The sequence below is a fragment of the Lissotriton vulgaris genome, chromosome 3_1, assembly GCF_964263255.1.
Source record: "Lissotriton vulgaris chromosome 3_1, aLisVul1.2, whole genome shotgun sequence".
NCBI lineage: Eukaryota > Metazoa > Chordata > Amphibia > Caudata > Salamandridae > Lissotriton > Lissotriton vulgaris.
The window spans coordinates 599,986,291-600,006,671 of NC_141689.1; the positions used below are offsets into that span (position 1 = coordinate 599,986,291).

The 20,381-nt window shown below is 45.8% G+C and overlaps 1 protein-coding gene across 22 annotated transcripts in view; it reads right to left on the reverse strand.

Moving 5' to 3' along the window:
- The window catches only part of MEF2C (myocyte enhancer factor 2C), a 514,750-nt gene that overhangs the window by 10,788 nt on the left and 483,581 nt on the right, over nucleotides 1–20,381 (reverse strand). For 11 of the 22 annotated variants that reach the window (XM_086960881.1, XM_086960888.1, XM_086960891.1 and 8 more), the window contains 4 exons: nucleotides 15,816–15,988; nucleotides 14,377–14,400; nucleotides 13,450–13,579; nucleotides 9,205–9,337 (listed from right to left, as the gene is read on the reverse strand). In XM_086960881.1, coding sequence (XP_086817007.1) covers nucleotides 9,205–9,337; nucleotides 13,450–13,579; nucleotides 14,377–14,400; nucleotides 15,816–15,988 — 460 coding nt within the window. The remainder of the gene's footprint in view (nucleotides 1–9,204; nucleotides 9,338–13,449; nucleotides 13,580–14,376; nucleotides 14,401–15,815; nucleotides 15,989–20,381) is intronic. The other 11 variants (XM_086960896.1, XM_086960887.1, XM_086960892.1 and 8 more) reach the window with 1 other exon arrangement.

The window sequence follows — 20,381 nt, forward strand, 5'->3', positions numbered from 1 at the left end:
TGCAATGAACAACAAACAGAAGGGTGGAATGCTTGAATGAATCTCAGCCACTGGCGATTCCAGTCCATCCCTTTTTACCCAGTATGCCCACCTGGATAGACTGCCCACCTTACGCAAGTCAGAATTGATGCTGATTCTTATAGGGACAGTCCAAGTAAGACCTCTCCAGAAGGGAACACAAACTGCCCCTGACCCGTTTCAGATACGTGTTTGTCACTAGGGTGCAGCTTGAATCTTATGCAGCAGTGAGCACGGGGTGCCCACGTCTGGCCATACCCGTCACACTTAGGGCAACACCTACTACAAACCACAGGCTGATGGATGGAATTAATCTGAGCTACGGCAATTGGTCGGGCTGCACTCCATTCCATCATGTTTTGCTGCCTATGCTATTCTAGGCAAAGGCCCGCTCGTATTCAAACGAGTACTGACCCTGCTCCTTATTTAGTGGCCATAGATGGGGTGGTTGTAAGAAAAAAAACACGGCTAGATAGATTTTCTTAATCAGCTGACGTTTTTGTTGTGCATTACGCCATCAAATGCTACAGAATTAGATATCTAATTATATCTCTCTCTGTGAATAAAATTAAATTGTTTCGGTAAGGCCATATTCGCACCCTAAATGCAGATAGTACTTCGCAGCCCTCTGCTCACCTGTTGGGCATTTCTTGATATATGAATTTGTAATGAGACTTTAAAGGTGAAGCCACTCAGACTATCACTGTTAAAATTCTAAGGTGAGTTTTACAAGGAGGCTCGTATGACGATTCTCAGTGAAATCAAAGCATATTGGTTAATTCCTTTTCCTAAAGGATGCTAAGGGTGTTTCTATGATTTAGCGACTAAACTCTTCAGAGTACACTTATGATGTTATGATATTTAGTTATTTTACGCATTTGTGGTTTATTTAATCATTGTATGTTTTAAATGTTTTTTAAGTGTCCTGGGTCTCAAACCCGAGCGTGCAAACACTTTTTCTAAATGACTGTTCTAATTTCAAAAGCACGCTTTGATATATTACTCCAGAAATGTCCCCCAGTGGCCACTAGGAGTCAGCAGTACACAGGTAATACATTCCGCGTCCATAATTTGATCGCCGCATTTTATGAAATTGGTAGCATAGAAAGGCCCGGAGGAATGGCACGACTCCCTGTCACAACAACACGTAGACAATTTGAGGCGGTTTGCTCGGCTCCAGGCCGACGCTGCCTTGCCTGATGACTGTTAGAAATGTATGCAGTGTGAAAGGAACTTTGATTGAAGCTGCCGAATTCATGCCAGTGTGCAAGGCGTCTGGCCCCTTGCATTAAGTCCAGGCCTGGCTGCCCTCATTAAAGGTGATTTCCGCAGTGAAGTGGTCGCAGCTGCCAATTTTGCACTGTGGCAAATTAGCGAGTTTCGCTCAATTACTGGCCGGCACGGAGCAGCGCGTGAACTTCAAAATGCCTGCTGATTGCACCGCAAGACGGGAAGGAATGTTTCTTTGTGGAAACATCGCGAGACCGAGCCGGATCTTACACCAGCAGGTCATTGATGATGACCATGAGTGTCCATTCTACACATTTCATGGGTATCAGGCCTGAATCAAGCACCCTTTCACCGCTGATGACATCACAGGGATGATTTCTTGTCGCCTGCTTAGCCAGTCCATGTTCTGCTATGGTGCAAAGAGGAGGACAAATAACTAAAGGTACAGAAGGGGAACAGGATTCTTAGGGCCCATCGGCATCTGTCCCAGTGTTAACTTTGTGACCCCTGAGGCAAGAGCCTACTGGGCAGTGGTACCAAAGGGCAAGCCTGCATACCCCTCATGGCATCCATGTTGATAGAGAGAAGGTGCTGCTCATGTATGCATCTGATCAATTACGGATCACGCCAAGACACATATGAGGGCAGCGCTGTATGTTGCCACGCTAGCACATGCAGGCTCGCGGCTCCAAGACGAACCGCGCTTCTGCTGCAGTGGTGCCAGCAGACCCCCAGAAGCTCTGGAAGGGTTTGTCTGTGAACAGACATTCATGCACCAGATGTGACGGCTAATAACTGTCATTCACACTAGGCATAGCCTTTCCCCTCAATTACTGGCCTGTATTAGAACCGCTGCTTTGAAGACTTCTTATTCATAGCCTGAAACATGTGTCTAGAGATACACAGCACTGGCTGCAGCAGCAACAGTGAAAGACAAAAGACTGTCACTGAAGTGTTATTATGCACTGCATTTACCATAATTCATTGGGGCAAACTGAGTGTTGGGATATGGGGCAATGCACTCCTACCCTCGTTTTGTTTGAAAAGGCTCCCTTGAGCTAATGAGCTGAAGAGCCCTAGCTGATGCCCCTGCGCCCAGCGAGTGGTATGAAGACATGAGAAGACTTTGGGCAGCATTTCTAGCACCTCCAAAATGATGTGTTACTCTCTACTGAAGAAGGACAGCTATCCTGAAACAAGTGTCTTGAGATACACAGCACTGGCTGCAGCAACAAGGGTGAAAATGTGAAGACTGCCACTGAAATAAGTGTTGCCAGGCACTGCTTTTACCAGCATGCACTGGGACAAACGTATTGCTGGGATGTGAGGCAGTGTGCTCACAGCATCCCTTTATGCATAAGTTGCAGGGTTATATCCTAATAATGATAATGTCTGGAGCAGGGATATATCATAATGCTGATAATGTCTGGCGGTGCGTTAGTTGGAGAAGGGATATATCATAATGCTGATAATAACCTAACCACGAAACCACAGACATCACCCCCTCCCAGGACCTCTGCAACAAGCTTTAGCTCCTACTTCCTTCTGAAAATCAAGTCCTTCTATGACAACTTCAACTAACAGACTCCCAATGCTGAAACCACTCCCAACTACAGTAACGCCAGCCAGCCCACCATCTCCAGTCACCGACGAACGTCACCACCGAAGACACCGCATAAACCATGAGAAGCATTCACTCAGGAGCCCCCACTGACCCCTGCCCCTGCTCATCTTCCACAGAGCGGCAGCCGCCATCGCACCGGAACTACGACGCACCATCAACGCCACCTTTGAATCCGTAATCTTCCCAGAAAACTGGAAACGCACATAAGTCAAGCCCCTACTCAAGAAGCCCTCAGCAGATCCAATGGACCTCAAGAACTACCAAACCATCTACCTCCTCCCATTCAAAGCAAAAGTGACCGAGAAGATCGTCAATGCCCAACTAACGAAATTCATTGAAGAGAACACCATCCTTGCCCCCGCCCAATCGGGATTGCACAGCAACCACAGCACCGAGACTGCGCTACTCGCCGCTACAGATGACATCCGCACCCTCCACGACCAAGGCTACACAGTGGCCCTGATCCTACTCCACCTCTCTGCAGCCGTCAACACCGTCTCCCACTGCACACTCACTGCCAGACTCCACGACTCTGGCGTACAGGGAAAAGCCCCAGACTGGCTCAGCTCCCCCACCACATTTTCAACAAAGCAGACTCCATCATCGCACCCCATCTCCGCGATGTCATTAACTGTTCCCTCAACTCCGCTACCTTCCCGGAAAACTGTTAACATGCCGAACTCAGCGCCCTTCTGAAGAAACCCACGGCAGACCCAACTGAACTTAAGAACTACCGCCCCATCTCGCTCCTCCCATTCCCCGCCAAAGTCATCGAGAAAGCCATCAACAGTCAGCTCGCCGCCTTCCTCGAATCCAACAAATCCCTCAACCCTTCACAGTCTGGCTTCCGAGCCAAACACAGCACCGAAACCGCCTTCATCGCAGCAACAGACGACATCCGAACACTACTGGACAACGGAGAAACAGTTGCTCTCATCTTACTTGACCTCTCCGCAGCCTTCGACACAGTCTGTCATAGCACCCTCATACAACGCCTCAGCAACGTCAGAATACAAGGAAAAGCATTGGACTGGATCATCTCGTTCCTCACCGGAAGAACCCAGAGAGCCCGCCTCCCCCCTTTCAAATCAGAGGCCACCGAAGTCATCTGCGGAGTACCACAAGGATCATCACTCAGTCCCACCCTCTTCAACGTATACATGAGTCCCCTCGCTTCCATCGCACGCCAACACAACCTCAACATCATCTCCTACGCATACGACACCCAGCTGATCCTCTCCCTCATCAAAGACCCAAACACCGCCAAAACCAACTTACACGAAGGAATGAAAGAAGTAGCCGAATGGATGAAGAACAGCCGCTTAAAACTAAACTGGGACAAAACAGAAGTCCTCATCTTAGGGCCATCCCCCTCTGCCTGGGACGACTCATGGTGGCCACCGGCCCTCGGAACCGCACCCATACCTAATGTAATGTAATGTAATATATGTGGTCTTGTAAAGCGCACTGCTGCCCTGAGGCGTCGTGGCGCTGTAGACCGCTGGGGAACCCGTCCTGGCTATCCCTGTGAGATGGTCCCTACTGGGTATTTCCAAGGTGAAACCAGGCATCCCGGCGAATGTGGGGGGCCGTTGTAGAGATGAGGCAAGCTAATGCCCAGAGTTGCCGAGTGTGATCCCTGGTTAGAGTAGGCACCGAGGCGAGAATTATCGAGTCCGCTGACCCTGGTCCACAACCCTGCCGCGACGGGAATTGAACCCTGGTCCCGGGCCGTTCTCTGCTTCCGGGTCTGCCACCTCTAACCAGTGAGCCACACCACTCCACTACCAGTGAGCCACTCCACTCCACTTACGGACCACGCACGTAACCTGGGCTTCATCCTAGACTCCTCCCTCTCGATGACCAGACAAGTCAACGCCGTCTCATCATCCTGCTTCAGCATCCTACAAATGCTCAAAAAAATCTTCAGTTGGATCCCCACCAAAACAAGAAAGACGGTCACCCACGCACTGGTCACAAGCCGACTGGACTACGGAAACAACCTTTACGCCGGAACCACAGCCAAACTACAGAAAAAACTCCAACGCATTCAAAACGCCTCAGCCAGACTCATATTGGACATCCCCCGGCAAGCTCACATTTCCAGCCACCTGAAAGACCTCCATTGGCTCCCTGTCAACAAGAGAATAACGTTCCGTCTCCTCACCCACGCACACAAAGCACTCTACGACCTAGGACCCGAATGTCTCAACACGCGTCTATCCTTCTACACACCCTCCCGACAACTACGATCATCCAATCAAGCCCTCGCCGCAATTCCGCGCATCCACAGATCCACCATGGGGGGGAAGATCCTTCTCCTACTTAGCTGCCAAGACCTGGAACTATCTCCCCACCCACCTCCGCCTTACACAGAACCACCTCTCCTTCAGAAAGCAACTAAAAACTTGGATATTCGATAAGTAAAACACCTCTCTCCCTCAAGCGCCTTGAGACCCTCTGGGTGAGTAGTGCGCTATACAAATGTTGAAACTTGAACTTGAACTCTCCAAACCAACAGAAATCAACTGCAGAGTACCCCAAGGATCATCGCTCAGCCCTACGCTCTTCAACATCTACATGACCTTCCTCGCCGCCATCGTCAGACAGCACGGACTAAGCATAGTATCCTATGCTGACGACATCCAGCTCATCCTCTTCCTCACCGAGGACCCCACCAACACCAGACTTAACTTCCAGGAAGGAATGAAGAACGTCACAGCCTGGATGAGCAGCAGCGGCCTAAAGCTAAACTCGATGAAGACAGAGGTCCTCATCCTTAGACCCGCCCAATTGGCATGGGACAACACCTGGTGGCCCACCGCCCTCTGAAGCCCCCCACTCCAATGGACCATGCCCGGAATATCGGCATCATACTTGACTCCTCCCTCTTCATGACCCGACAGATCAACGCTGTTGCCTCCACCCGTTCAAAACCCTCTTCATTCTTCGGAAGACCTTCAAATGGATCTCCCTTGAATCAAGGAAGAACGTAACCCACGCATGAATAACCAGCAGGCTGGACTACAGAAACGCCCTCTACACAGGGATCAACACGTTTCTGCTCCGCAAACTCCAGACCACACAGAACACCGCAGCCAGACTTGCCTCAGCATCCCTGGGCACAAACACATCACCCCACACCTGCAAAACCTCCACTGGGTCTCCGTCGAGAACAGAGTAACTTTCAAGATACTCACCCACGCCTACAAATGCCTCCACAACACCGGAACCCAATATCTCAATGAAAGAATCTCCTTCCACTCACCCAAAAGTAACCTCAGATCCGTCGACTGTGCCCTTGCCGAAACCCCACGGATTCGCAGAGCAAAAGCGGGTGGAAGAACTTTCTCCAACATCACAACTAAAACCGGGAACATGCTTCTGATTGATATCAGGTGCACCCACACTCTGCACATTTTCAGGAAGACCCTCATGACCTGGCTCTTTGACTGACCGGAGCTGTTCCCCCTCCCCCTAGCACCATGAGACCCACACAGGTGAGTTGCGTGCTTTAAAATTCCCTGATTGATTGATAATGTCTAGGGATGTGTAAATTAGAGAAGAGATATATCATAATGGTGATAATGTTGGGGTTTGTGAGTTGGAGCAGGGATATATCATAATGCTGATGTTTGGGGGTGCGTACGTTGGAGCAGGGATATATCATAATGCTGAAAATGTTTTGGGGTGCGTACGTTGGAGCAGGGATATATCATAATGCTGATAGTGTGTGGCCAGGTGGAAGTTGGAGCAGAGATATATCATAATGCTGATAATATCTGGGGAGGTGGAGTGTTGGAGCAGGGATATGAGATATTATGGATAGTAGTTGAGGACATGTGAGTTGGAACAGAAATATGTAATGGTCTGTCTGGACAAGATGAGCTTATGCGGTACAGCTGATTATCCTGAAAGGCCATCTGGATCATTGAACATGGTCATGATCATGCCATGGTGCTGATAATCTCTGTAGATATGTGAGTTAGAATGAGAACATATCATAAGACTGACGTTGCCTGGATCTTGAAACCAGGTGCTAGTGCGTCAGGATGCGGAGTATTACTATATGTAGGCATGCGAGTTAACACTGGTGCAAGTCATGCTGCTGCATCTAGGCAAGTGAGGGTCTACAGGGATGTGGTGAGATTATCCAGGGGTGTGTTGCAATATTATTTGTAGAAAATATGAGATGGTGCATTGACATTACATATTTTTATATGTGAGAAGATGCCGTAATAATTATATTTATTAGGAATTGTGAGGTGGTGTGCGGAGATATTGATTCTGACATGCTGTTAAAAATATTTAGACTCTTGAAGGGATTTCTGAAAGCCCATTTAGCATCATCTAAATCATGTGTTTACGTTAAGAATATACTTTTAAAAATACCCTTCAAAATGCACAATGCGCTCCGCTGTGTTTTGATTGCTGTGGAAACCCCTAATCCTCAATTTCATATGTGACCTGCTTGCTGTCAGCAACAGAGCGAATTAAGTTGTCACAGATTTGTCTTACACCATATATAGGGAGCATCCTCTTTTACTCTGTGCACCCCATTTACTAAATCAGAGCCAGCACAACTCATGCATATCACTGCACTCCTGTACTGCAGCATTGGCAGGCACAGGGTCATATCACGTGACTGTGATGGTAGTGTTATGGATATTGATATAGGGTTGCGCGTCAATGCGCCTCTGCAGGACTTTGCTACAAATTGTGATGTGGCTGTGAGGTGAACATGTGTTTACATAAGTTTAAATAAGTGGGAAGGCATTAGTATTATTCCAATTTCTTTGCATTTCCCCTACACGAATCTCACATTATGGACTACTTTTAGTGTTTAGTTTTCTATAGGTAATGTTAGTGTTGAAAAAACACAGATAGAGCCTGGATGGAATGGTCATGGTTTCGTTAGCACTCAACCACGCCCCCTGGTCAATGATCAGAAAAAGACAAACAAATTGCTGACGCATTCTGACCAGACGTTTTGATGGATGAAGCCTGAAAAGTAAACTTGTTTCCTGTCGATACTGTAAAATAGAGATTCAAAATGTCTGTTATGTGGACTGTATTTCAAGTGCATTAAATCTCAAATAAAAGAGGAGGGTTGGGGATTTTCTATATCTTTATTCAATTGAAATCTCTTTTAATACTATCTTTATCAACTCTTTCCACACTCATAAGTTGTAAGTCTTTAGTGTTTTTTATAATGGGTACCCCTCCTAAATGTTGGGGCTGCCTTAAGAGTGAAGAGTACACAAACCATTGTAAGCAAATTTGGAATTTAGAAAATTCGATCAGGTTTACAAAAGCCGGTGAGGGGATTAGAATAATGACAGAGCAAAGTGGGCCTCCTTCTGCTCCAGAAAATCTCCTTATCATAAACAGTAAGGTTGACAGTTTTATAGGATCAACCCTTTGCGGTCATTCCCTTTGGATACTCCCTTTCCCTACCTTGTTTTTTTCATTTTTTGCCTGTTTTTAAAAAAAAGAAAATCTTTCATTCTATGTGTTTAGCAGTCCCGGCCAGTGCAGGTAAAAGTGGTGTGGCAGGGCAAGTCGACAGACAACGGAATATGGAAAATAAAATAAAATTAAAAAAAACCATTTACCTTGTGCTTGTCGCATCTCTGACTCAGCGATGTGGCGAGCACAAGGTAAGTGGTTATATAGATATATTTTTTGCAGTCTGTGGATGATTGTTTTTGTGCAGGACGTGACACTTTCCTGCAAAAAAAAATCACAAAAGGTGTTTTCCTCTTTCTATGCATGCTGCAGCCCTCATAGAAAGAGAAAAAAACAAGGAAAAATAAAAGTATTTCTCTTCATTGCGCCTCTTTAGGCCTCCCCTACGGAGGCGTAGGATTCTGACACATTCCCAGGTTTACGAAATGTTGTAAATCTGGGAATGTAGCAGAATGCATGGGTGTTGCGTGGCAACACCCATGGAACACTCGTTTCAGGCAAAGTGCTGTGTGAAAAGGGACCGTATTTCCAAGACCAGAAAAAGCCATGTATGAGGGCTTTATGTGGCCTTGTAAATATGGAGCACTCAATTGCGCTGCTGGTGCGTCAAAAAAAAATGACGCAACCGCGGTGCAAGGGGCTTGTAAATAATCCCCAATTTGTTTAAGCTGGCTGACACCAGATACTTATAAAGTATATGACATGAATTGTGGCCTTGATGCAGAGGTGTGACTGATCTTTATGTTTACAGCAAAGGTTTGGACGGGAGAAAGAATGGAGGGCAGGGCTGTTTCCGTTGTAGGTGACTGTTGTGAACACAATGTAACACGAGTGTCCCTTGCAAAGCGAGACAATATATTTACCCGAGTTGACTGAGTGCAGAAGGTCCCATGTTGTGGAGGTGGTGCTGTTGCCAGCCAGTCACAGAACCAAGATGGAGGGCGCTCGTGTTAAACCCAGACAGAGATGTTAGGTCTGCACTGCTCAGCGAGTATTCTGGAAGCAAAGAGAGAAAGAAAACAAGGAAACTTTGAATATAAGTGCATTCTATACAATCAAGACATCAAGTGAGGTAGGCTAGTAATCATTCTATAAATTAATATTTATATAGTGTAACACTTTACATCTAAACCTTTCCAAACAATTCCCTCTCTGGACCAGACTCACTGCTCCCCTTAGTGGATGCAACCTGACTCCTCGAGGCGAAACAGAGTTAAAGCAGATGTGCTGCTGATGTGGAGAGGCGGAGAACCCCACAGTAAAGGACGATGGATGACACTAGCTGAATACGTTCACAAAGGCCAGCCTTGCCATTTTGCTTTGCATGTCTTTGATCGGGACAGCCCAGATATTGTTGCTCAGGTGTTTATTTGCAATGATGGCATTAGTTGCTATGGATGTATGACGTTACAACGCATACTTTTACCACGCATGCCTTTACAACGCAGTTTTTACAACGCATGCCTTTACAACACATAGGGCTTTGGGGTGCTGGATAGTGAATAGTTTAATTTACTATTCCAACTCCAGTCCCCGTGGACACTAGGGAAGGTGTTGGATAGTAAATTAATCATATTCCCTATCCTAGAGCGCCCCCCAGCGCAATGCGTTGTAATGTTTTGCGTTGTAATGACTGCGTTGTAATGGTAGTGCGTGGTAAAAGTTTCGTTGTAAAGGTTGTTTACCGTTGCTGTAGGTGGCAAAGGAGTTCGGGGTGATGGCACCCAGTGCTCACCGATGCCAACATCAGAGGTACCGAGGTCGTTCTCGGAGCCAAGAACAAAATTCAGAGCCAACACTTCGTTACTCAGGCCCAGCCTTATTAAAATCTAATGGTATGGTTAGTCATCTCTCACACAGGGCAGCGAGCAAAGTTGCTGTGCTGCAATGCCTGAAAGGGAGAGAGCAGAAATTCTCCATATTTACACGACATGGAGCATAAACATCAAAGCAGACACTCTTGCACCATTGGTCAAGGGCGCCTGCATTACAGGCGAGATTTTTTTTGTGCAAGAAGGGACATCTTCCTCCGCAAAAACAATCTTTAGGAGCATTTCCTCTTTCTACATGTGCTGCAGAATGCACACACTCAGAAAGAGGCAATATCAAGGAGAAATAAAGATATTTCTCCTCATTACACCTTACTGAGGAAGGCGCAGCATTTTGACGCATTCCCAGGTTTCCTAGCTTTAGAAAATCTGGGAATATGCCAAAATCCATGGGGGGGTGCATGAGAATGCCTATGGAACATCTCCCAGCTTGAAATGTAATACAGTGCAGCACAAGCAGCTGCGTTGATTAGTTTGGTTAGTTGCATGATGCAAAGATGTGAAATACGATGTACAGTGGCGCAAATGGCAATGTTGACCACTTTCAGCTGCAAGGGGATGTTTTTTTAGCAATACCTTGATAAGTAGTGTGAAACCTCTGATAATCTATGCAAAATGGGAAACACCCCTGAAGCTTCACCTCAAGGAACACAAAGGAACAGAGTAAACACCTGAAGAATGCCACTCAAACTCAGGGCAACTGACATCCCGTAGAGTAGTGACAAAAGGGGTTTTCATGGAATATGAGTACAAAACAAAAGCAGGTGGAAACAATGGCCAAAAAGTAAATCCTGAGTTATTTATGCGTAGTAAGTATAATCTCCATGAAATGTCATATATTGCAGATTTACATGTGGTAGTTGTTTGTACATAGATCAATACTGGAATCCATCAGCACTTGCATTTTTTTCCTGTTTGTGCAGCAAAACACTACAGACTTATATTGGTTTAATAGGAAATTGAAACTGAAGTGAGTGTGGACAAACGTGCTCGGATAGAGCTTTACATGAGGAGAGAAAAACAAACTCATAAACACTAATTTTAAAAAATACATGTTTAGAATCAGCTACAAAGGACCCTCATCTAATGGGTAGTCTTTAGTAAATATGATTTGTTGTGAATCGTGTGTGTTCTTAGAGTAAAAATCTCCTGGACCCTCTTTCCTACTGCCCAACCACTCCAGTGCCTACCAGTATCATAAGTTGCCAGCCAAATCACACTGAATTACAAAATATGGACATTTCACCAGCTTTCATATGAAGGTACTTTCAGGCTGGAAACCAGACAAAAATGGGGGGAAAAATCCAAGGACCTGGGTGTGGATATTCACTATACAGTGAATCCCCATTTCTACCACAGCTTTCTTGCATCTAAATATAACTGATATGCACAACATATTCGCTTCAGGTGTGTTAACACGGATGCATTATTCCCAGTGCAGTAATGGCTGTTACACACAAAGTTGTAGTGGTTATGTGTGATGCGTCCTGCATCCCTCGCCCTCACACACCTCCCCAGCATACGCCAAAGCAACAGTGGAGGACACTCCTTCTCCTCCCTCACTACTAAAGCCTGGATCAACTTCCTCTTCGCCTCCAGACCTCATCCTCTATTCTAGAATTCAGGAGAGGACTCAAGACCTGGCTGTTCAACTGGACTCACCCTAAGAGCAAAGCCCTTAGCGGCTGTATACCCTCGTGGGTGATTAGCTGCGCTTTATAAATCCTGATTGATTGGCAGATGGAATCCAGGGATGGAATAGTCATATGTTACAGGGTGTACATTTCAAGACCTTATCTCTCTTTACTGAATATACTGCATGAATAAAACTTGGACTTGATGGAAGAGGCAGGTCTGCATTGGTTCCTTTCAGCAGTGGGCTGATAATAGCCGTCTTCCAGCTGTGGGGACAGTACCATGTTTAAGTGATGTAATGCAGATACTGGTATGAACTGGAGCCACGCTTTCTGCCACCACGTTACGGGTAGCCAGTGGACACAGGTCAAGAGTAGAACTTGACAGGAGCAGCTCCTCAGTTTAAGCGGAAGAGTGCTGCACCACTTAAATGCCCCCCAAAGCCCCAGAGATGACAAATAAAACGGTAATTCATTGACATTTTATTTTTCATCATCCCGTCCTGAACAGTGCCAGAGTGCGGCATGGCCTGTTGAGTGGCAGGAGGGAGGAGTGTTGGACAGAAGGCTGTCTGTTCACTGTTTAAAATGCACATCTCTTTGGTCGCACTTTAAACCTCTCAACCCAGCTGACTTAAGACAGCTGGATTGAGAGCAAGTGCTGGCCTCCAGTGCGCCGAGAGATGCCACTCCCGCGAACCAGCAGGGCCGACTGGGAACAGAAACCAGCCCTGGTACACTGCTCAGCTGGCCCCCCTGGGGTGAGGGGGGAGTGCAGCTGAGCAGTTTGCAACAGCAGGTTTTGGCCGAATTTTTTACAGGGGGCCGATATTGACGACCTCCGGTAGCAAAATCGGCCCCCCCAGAGGCCCAAACCCGGCCCTCACCCTAGCGGCCTACAGGGAAAACGCCCGGTGCACGCTATGGTCAGTCCGGCCCTGCAAGCCAGTACATGCTCTTATGCTGCATGTGAGCAGTGCAGGATTGGGCAAGGGAGTTTACTGGTGCCCGCACTACAGTCGAAAGAGAAGGCTCGGAGCAAACTGCAGGTGAGGTAAGTTTTTAATTTTTTATTTTGTATGCGCGTGCCCGCCGACCATTTGCCCATAGATGCCAGCCGCCACTGGAGCTTTACTATATTTCTGCTAAGAGATTATCCCCTTGAGATGTACTTAAGGGAGGCAATTCCCTCAAGGAAATGCTGTTATCTGAAAAAACATGATAACAAATTATGGAAAAATGGTTTGTATCATCGGGTCCACACGTAAACATATTCTTATTTCTGAAAATGTGTACATAAGTGCCACCACCATCTGGAGCAAGACACAACTCTTCACAGAAAAATCGTTGTGAAAAAAAGGACATAAGGGGAGCGGGTACGGTGCAGGCAGAATGTGGGCTCTGGAAGTTTGAAATGCTACCTGCGAATAAGTTGCACTGCACGGAGGGCTGGAGAACATATGCATGTTTAACTGTGACAGTAAAGAAAATATTAGGTACGCACACGACAAGTACAAGTACAAACGCTCATAGGAAATTCTATCGAAGTTTATATTTAAAAGCTAAAAAATAAGAATCAAGCAACTCCACGTGTCCGATCTCTACACCTCGACATCGCTGTGAGAAATGGCGCACATATACTTACCATTCCCATAAGCTGTGGAGAGAGCCGATGGGTAGCCCCCCATTCCTTGCCCTGGCAAAGTTGGGGTCGCTACAGAAACCACTGGCGTCGCTAATGACTGGGCAGACTGGGAGTTATTTATTCGCTGATTCTTCAAATGTAAAGAAAGAAAACACAGAACATCCAGTTGAGTTCATTTATACTAAATGCATGAGATGCAGTATAATTTTTTTCATGCATAAAAGATACAATACGATACACATTTCAAGAAATTAATGATTTAAAATGTGGCTCCTATGAACTCTGCCAACTCTATCATTTACAATCTTTCAAGAGACCAGCCGTTTCCATGGTAACACATTACATCAGAATCTCCACGGCAACTGAACTTGTATCAAGTACAGATTGCATTATTGTGGGTAAAAGGCAGACCATGTGGAAAACTGATGAAATATGTATACTGTACTTGCATTGTTTCTCTCTCCATTCAAATGCAAAATTTTCATTAAAATCACCCATAATGGGTTTTATGTTCTCCGGCTTTGCCGAAAGTGGGTGGCATAACAGGCTACGACCAGCAGAGGGCACTCTTGTCTTTTCGTTAGGAGGCTTCTCAAAGCAAAAAGGTTAGCTTGTATTTCTGAAACGGCCCTCCGAATATTTTGCTCATTTTTCTGCACCCTTATAAAGAAATGCTTTGCAGATTTTATAGGCTAAATTTAGAAAGATGGCATGTAGCCGATTTTGACAGACAATTCAATGGGAGCTCAAATGGGTACTGAAAAACTCGTAAGAGTCTTTCGAGGGGGATGGAATATTTGGAGCACATGAGGCAACCATATTGAAACATTGGGAAGTAGAGTTTCAGCCATACACGGCAGCACATACAGAAAAAAAAACATTCACATAACCACAAGTCAATCTGTTCGGCTCGACTCAAGCACTTACCAGCAGCAGGTCAACATCCTCAGACTGAGAGCAGAGGGAAGGAGTATTAATTAACAATTAGAGAGTGGAAAGATGGAGAACCAGAAAAGACATTTGCAACACGCAGTGCACAGATCTCCATGCAGGCACAAGAGCACCCAGGCATGCAGAAGAGACTCGTCTAGGACCCGTGCCTCCCCCTGTTACCCTAATGAGGGGGGTGCTTGAATGTGGACGCCCCCTCAGCGCGGGCCCTGTCCCCAGCCCTCGTTATGTCATCTCTAGCAGAAAGGCGGGAATGTGCGGACCTGCTGGTTCAGGCCGAGGGTAGGAGGGCTGCTAGAATCATGGCTGCTCGAGGCCTCTCGGAAAGCATAGCTTTAAGGGTCCCTGAAATAAATCATTGCGCACAGACAGCTTGTCAGGGCAGGCCTGTGGGAGATCGTGGGTGTGGGGAAATACATCTTAGAACCTGCCAGACCAGCCCCTGCCCGGCATTCAAACGTGTGCCTATCTCTTCTGAATGGGTTCATTTCTAGTGCTGGCGCCAGGCGGCGCCTGGCCCTTCCTATCTGTTTTTCGTGCCAGGCCTGTCTTCCTGTGGCCATTTAGGACAGAGGATGGAAAGGTGAGATCGCTGAAAGGTGCAAGTAAACCTCCCAGGGACTCATTTCTGCGAGCTGGAGAACTCGAGCAGCTTGAACATGCCAACGTCCCGAGATGCCCAGCTGAAACAAAAGGCTCGACTTTGCAGGGCATTAATCATGCTGTAAAGTCAAGCTTCGCGAGCTTCCTCGTCTCCTGCCTGCACAAGAAAAGGACCTGCGGAGAAACCCCTGAGGACACAGTAGCTGCTGGCGGAGAATCCAGAGGCCACAGAGACAAATGTCACACACACTAGATGAATCACATGCTTTTCTTTCAAGAACAAAGCAAGCAATGAGACCGGCTGAGTGCAATATCCCTCAAACCAACACAGCAGCGCCACATAAAACCCATGCTGACTTACGTAACAGCAACATGGAGGGGCGTCGCCCCCAAGCACGCAGGGTTTTATTTACCTAGGTTTTGCGCAAGCACTCTTGTGGCGCAGAGCCAGGCAAGGGCCTTGATTTACTGACCAGTATAAAAGTCTGCGCAGCACAAATTCGCAAAGCACCACAAGAATGCCCACACAGCCCTTAATAAATAACTCCCACCATTTGTTGGGGTACAATCGCCCCCATCGAGGTTTTTCGCTTTATCATCGATATTATGTCATTAACATCAAAAGATCTCATTGGGACAAGTAAAACATGCAGCCCTCCCTCCCCTTGAACTTCCAATGCGGGCCTAGCGCCCTTTCAGACAGCGTGATGAGGCAATGGCGGTAGTAAATGCAAAGCAAACCAAAGCATGCACACTTCGAACTAAAACAAATGACGGCTTCCAAACATAAAGGAAATGAGCAGATGCATTACCACAGATGGCATGGTATTCTTGCTGCCTGGTGGAATAAGAACTCGGAGGTCAGGCTTACGGTTGTTCATCCCTAGGTTCATTGGTGGCGGAGATTTTGCTTGCATGTTCTTGTTTAGGTTACCAGGTGAGACCAGCAGACCTGGCGAGTTTCGGGGGTTACCATATCCGTTCCCTGTTGAAAAATGAGAATATGGCTTTCTATTGAGGCTGGCACAATAAAAAAAAATGCTCTTTTATCATGTTCGCATTAAATGCCCATGGGTTATCTATAGAGCACTATACATGCAACCTGCTTGTCAGGTTCCTCTGCACACATCCGACCCACAAGCGCAGCCCTGCTACTAGTGACTTCCACATTAAGGAAACACAGCTTTAGTTCAGGCATATACATTCCATATGTTAAAATTCAACAGCTTAGACAGTTACCCACTGGCCTTTCTCTTGGGCCATGCATGTACTCTAAGAGGGGCCTGCATTATGCAAGCTCTGCCACGCATAACAGCAGGTCTGGGCTTGAATAGTGGGTATTTGTGGGAGTGAAGTATTTAGTGTACCATAAGAGCTCACATGTGCATTATGAAACGTGTCCACCTTACACGAGTCCATTACACATTTAAATATCTTTGCAAAATAATGAGAACCTGCACGTCAGTAACTGTTCAATGCTTTACACCCGTTCTTTGGCAGGACATCCTTAATAGTTGTTGTGTCTTGTTCACCACCCTTCCTAGACATTCAGTATCTGCTGGCTCACAGGATACCACTGCAGTTCTATGCACAAGGTGACAGCCTCAAAACACTCAGAGCCACTTGCAAAAATTTAACAGTTATGGAAAGCAAAAATACTGTCCGACATCAAGTCCCAAAATCCATGAAGCACAAAACTTTGAAACCAGCCCTCTCCTGAGCAGCCCCAGAACTATGAAACTCTGCCCTTCTCCATCAGGCAAGCTCATTATTTTTCAAAACATTCAAACAAACTCCAGACTTTCTTGACAAATAAGTACTATAACCACCTTATGCTCAAGTTGATCTTCTGACAATGACTTATACATCTAATTTCTGGTTCATGATTCCTGTTCTTACTCAATATACTCACTCAAACTTTGTGAGTTTATCTCTGTAAAACAAAAAAATAGTTTAAACTTTGCTGAATGGCCATCAAAACCAATGGTGGCCATCCACCAAACTTTTTGTACATCGAAAGGAACTTGGTGGGTGGTTCCTTGAAAAGTACAGAGATGACCGCTGGGCTTGCAACCATCTTGACATACGGTCCATCAAAATCTAAATCAGGACCTTAGTATCCAACCACCTAACTAAGCCTAGCAAAAATGAAAATTACATTGGAGGAATTCATGTAATTGTGAGAATTTCAAAATTTCAAATTGCACGTGTTCCTTGAAATTCCCGAAATTAAGCCATTATGCCACTCTGCAAAATTACAAGTCATCTGCAGTAAAAATGTACTATAAATTTGCCGTTTGTGGGGACAATTTACTGTGGACACATAGGAACAACAAAATGATAGTGACTGTTGTTTCTGGAGCTTAAGAAATGCATTCCCGCACCAAAAAATTGATGCATTAAACATTAAAATATAGCAATAAAGGACGGATTTGCATTTCACATAATTAAATGTAATTTTGTATAATTTCGCTGAAATTTTGCATAATTACGTCAAAGCAAATTATATGAATTTCACACAACCCTACACCTAATAGTTTTAACCATTATATAGAAGTTGTATATTTACATTATGGAAAACATTCTGACTATGTTGGTCTGCTTAAACGCTTGCACTGTCTTAGATAAAAAAAAAAACGAAATGCTTCAGTACTCATTTGCAAGCATCACAGTGAGTCATAAATGGAACTGCACCTAGAAATATTATGTTTCAGATATCTTGTGTGTTTGAAAAATCTCACATAGGTTGTCCTTTCCGTGACTTGGATGATCTGAGGCAAAGTATAGGAAAAGGGAACTTTGTGGCTGATTCCTTTCTTTCAAAGAACAAAACGTGCTATTTTTTCAGCCTTAATGATTGAAGTGCCGTGATTAGCAGTCCAGGTAATTTTATGCCATCATATTGTTAAAAAAATGACCACCTAATATATATTGCGACCTAAATATTGTTTGCAAAAACATCTCTCAATCAGGTTTTTGTTAGTAACTCTCACTGGACAACATTTTTGTGAACTATATGTAGGTCACACTATTTTTGTCAGATTTTACGATACTCTGGAACTGTCCTGCCCTGGAAGATATTCTACTCACTTAAAATTATTGATTCCTACTTCAATGTGCAATGCGAAAGGTGCGGACAAGGATTATTCGGTTTGAACATACATCAATTATGTGCCTTCAAATCACAGTGTCACTGATGACGCAATAAACGTCTTGGAACATTCTGTCTGCTCTTGTAGACACCTCCTGCGGCCTCACCAGCCTCAATGCCTTACTCTCACTACCTGCATCTCTCTACCTCCCCTACAACTGCCTCTTTGAGCCATCACAGTGGAAAGCAGGGAACTACTGCATGGGTGGAATCGAAAAGAATATGAAGGAAAAGCAGCTAATCTGAAATTCTGAAAATAGTCTCCAAATGGCATCTGAGACCCACGCAAGGAGAAGGTGTGATCACACCATTGTTTATTTCTTTCATCAACACAAAAAGTGAGGCTTGAAGTCCCTTTATCTATGCACACGGGCTTACACCCAGCTGCCTACAACATCGAGGCAGGAAAATAAAAAAAACTATGAAATGTATTCCTCTGCAGTATAACATCAACAGCAAACTAAAAAACACTCTGTAGGAGTATGTCAGGGTTGACTAGACCCACGAGTTTCACTTTTAAGATAAACAGGCCAGGCTCAGTGAAATATGCAAACTGTTTCCAATACATTCCTCCTTGTGATCGAAAATAATCTTGAACAGCCATACGAATGACGAGGCACTTCCGGTCAGGACACGTCTCGACGCAAGCACGCCACGTCCACGCGTCTTCTGTTCGATTGTTCTCTGCAGCTGAGAGTAAGAACGGCTGCTGCCTGGATGTACTGATGGTATCACAAAGAACTTTCAATCTGGAAGAATAGCTAAAACAGGCGCTAATAAGCTGAGGTTATACAAAAGACCACTTTGCTTCTTGTTAAACTCCTGCGGTCCAACAAATGATTGAGGTGACAGGAAGTCCTGAATGATCAAGCGCCCTCTATTTCTGGAAGCTGTAGCCCTACATGATGTTCCCCTCTGTGCTGACAAGAAGACTCTAGGGGCCTCATTTATGAGGCTGTGCGTCACTTTTACGGCGCCGGTGAGTCACTTTTTGTGACGCACCAGTGGCGCAAAAAATGCGCCTTGTTGCGCCATATTTACAAAGTGACGCATCTAGGTAGATGCGTCACTTTGTAAACCCCCGCGCCACATCATACCTGCGCAAGGTATAATGTATGCAAGGGGGGCGTATTGACGCAAGGAAGGGTCGTAGAAGTGACACATAGATTTCACTGCTTCACTTTTAGGACGCCGTTGCGTCAAAATCTTGCGCCTGCTTCACAGCAGGCGTAAGACTGACGCAGGCCCTTTCACATGGGGCTTACCCCATGTGAAAGGACGCATTGCTGGAGTTGCGTCACTTTTGTGACACACTCCAGCAATGCGTCACTTTTGCGCTTACAGATACGTCAGAAATACTGACGTATCTGTAACTCCTTGCGACATGATGCGTCATACATTAAACATGACGCATCAGGAATGTCGCAAGGAGTGCGCACTGAGAAGTTATGCATCGCTGCTTTCACGCAGCGGTGCGTCATTTCTCATAAATGAGGCCCTAGGAGTTAAGAGTCACCTGCTGAAATCTGGTGGAATGTACAGGCCAGGACCAGCTCTGCCTCGCATCCTTCTAAGGTCATCGGAACTGAGTACACTATCACTGGGGCTAATTGCAGCTGATGGTTACTTCGCAGGCAGGAAGGCTGCTAAAGTTGCCTCCAGATGCATGACACACAGACCCACACTTGTCTGTGTGTGGGGGAGGGTGCACTCTGCTTTCTGGGTGATATTGTTAAACACGCCATACATATGCCTTACTGCTGGCCATCGCGAGTCCCAACTGGACACAGCATATATAAAAACACCACACCATGTATTAGACAAAAACGAACCAAAAGCTCAAAATGTGCCACAGTGGCTATCAAGTGGCTCCCAAAGGTGCTTAATATTAAAACAGTTACCAGAAAACACCCAGAAGAACACACTGGACAGAACAACTCACACACATCCAATAAAGCTCAGGTAGGCTATATGGAGGCTCACAACAGTACTCACAATCAAAACACCCAATAGAAATCAGTGGGCAGAGCAGCTAGCATACAACTAACACAGTTCAGATATGCCATATAGCCAGCGATCACAAATGACAGTTCTCTTGTGCCAAGTGGAAGGAAGTTTGCCACTGGGCAAAGGGCGTGTTGCAAAGCCCTCCAGCCTCATTTCCCTGGCATCAATATCCCACTAACACACACTGCAATGATCTGAACAAGTCCCAGCTCAACCAGAC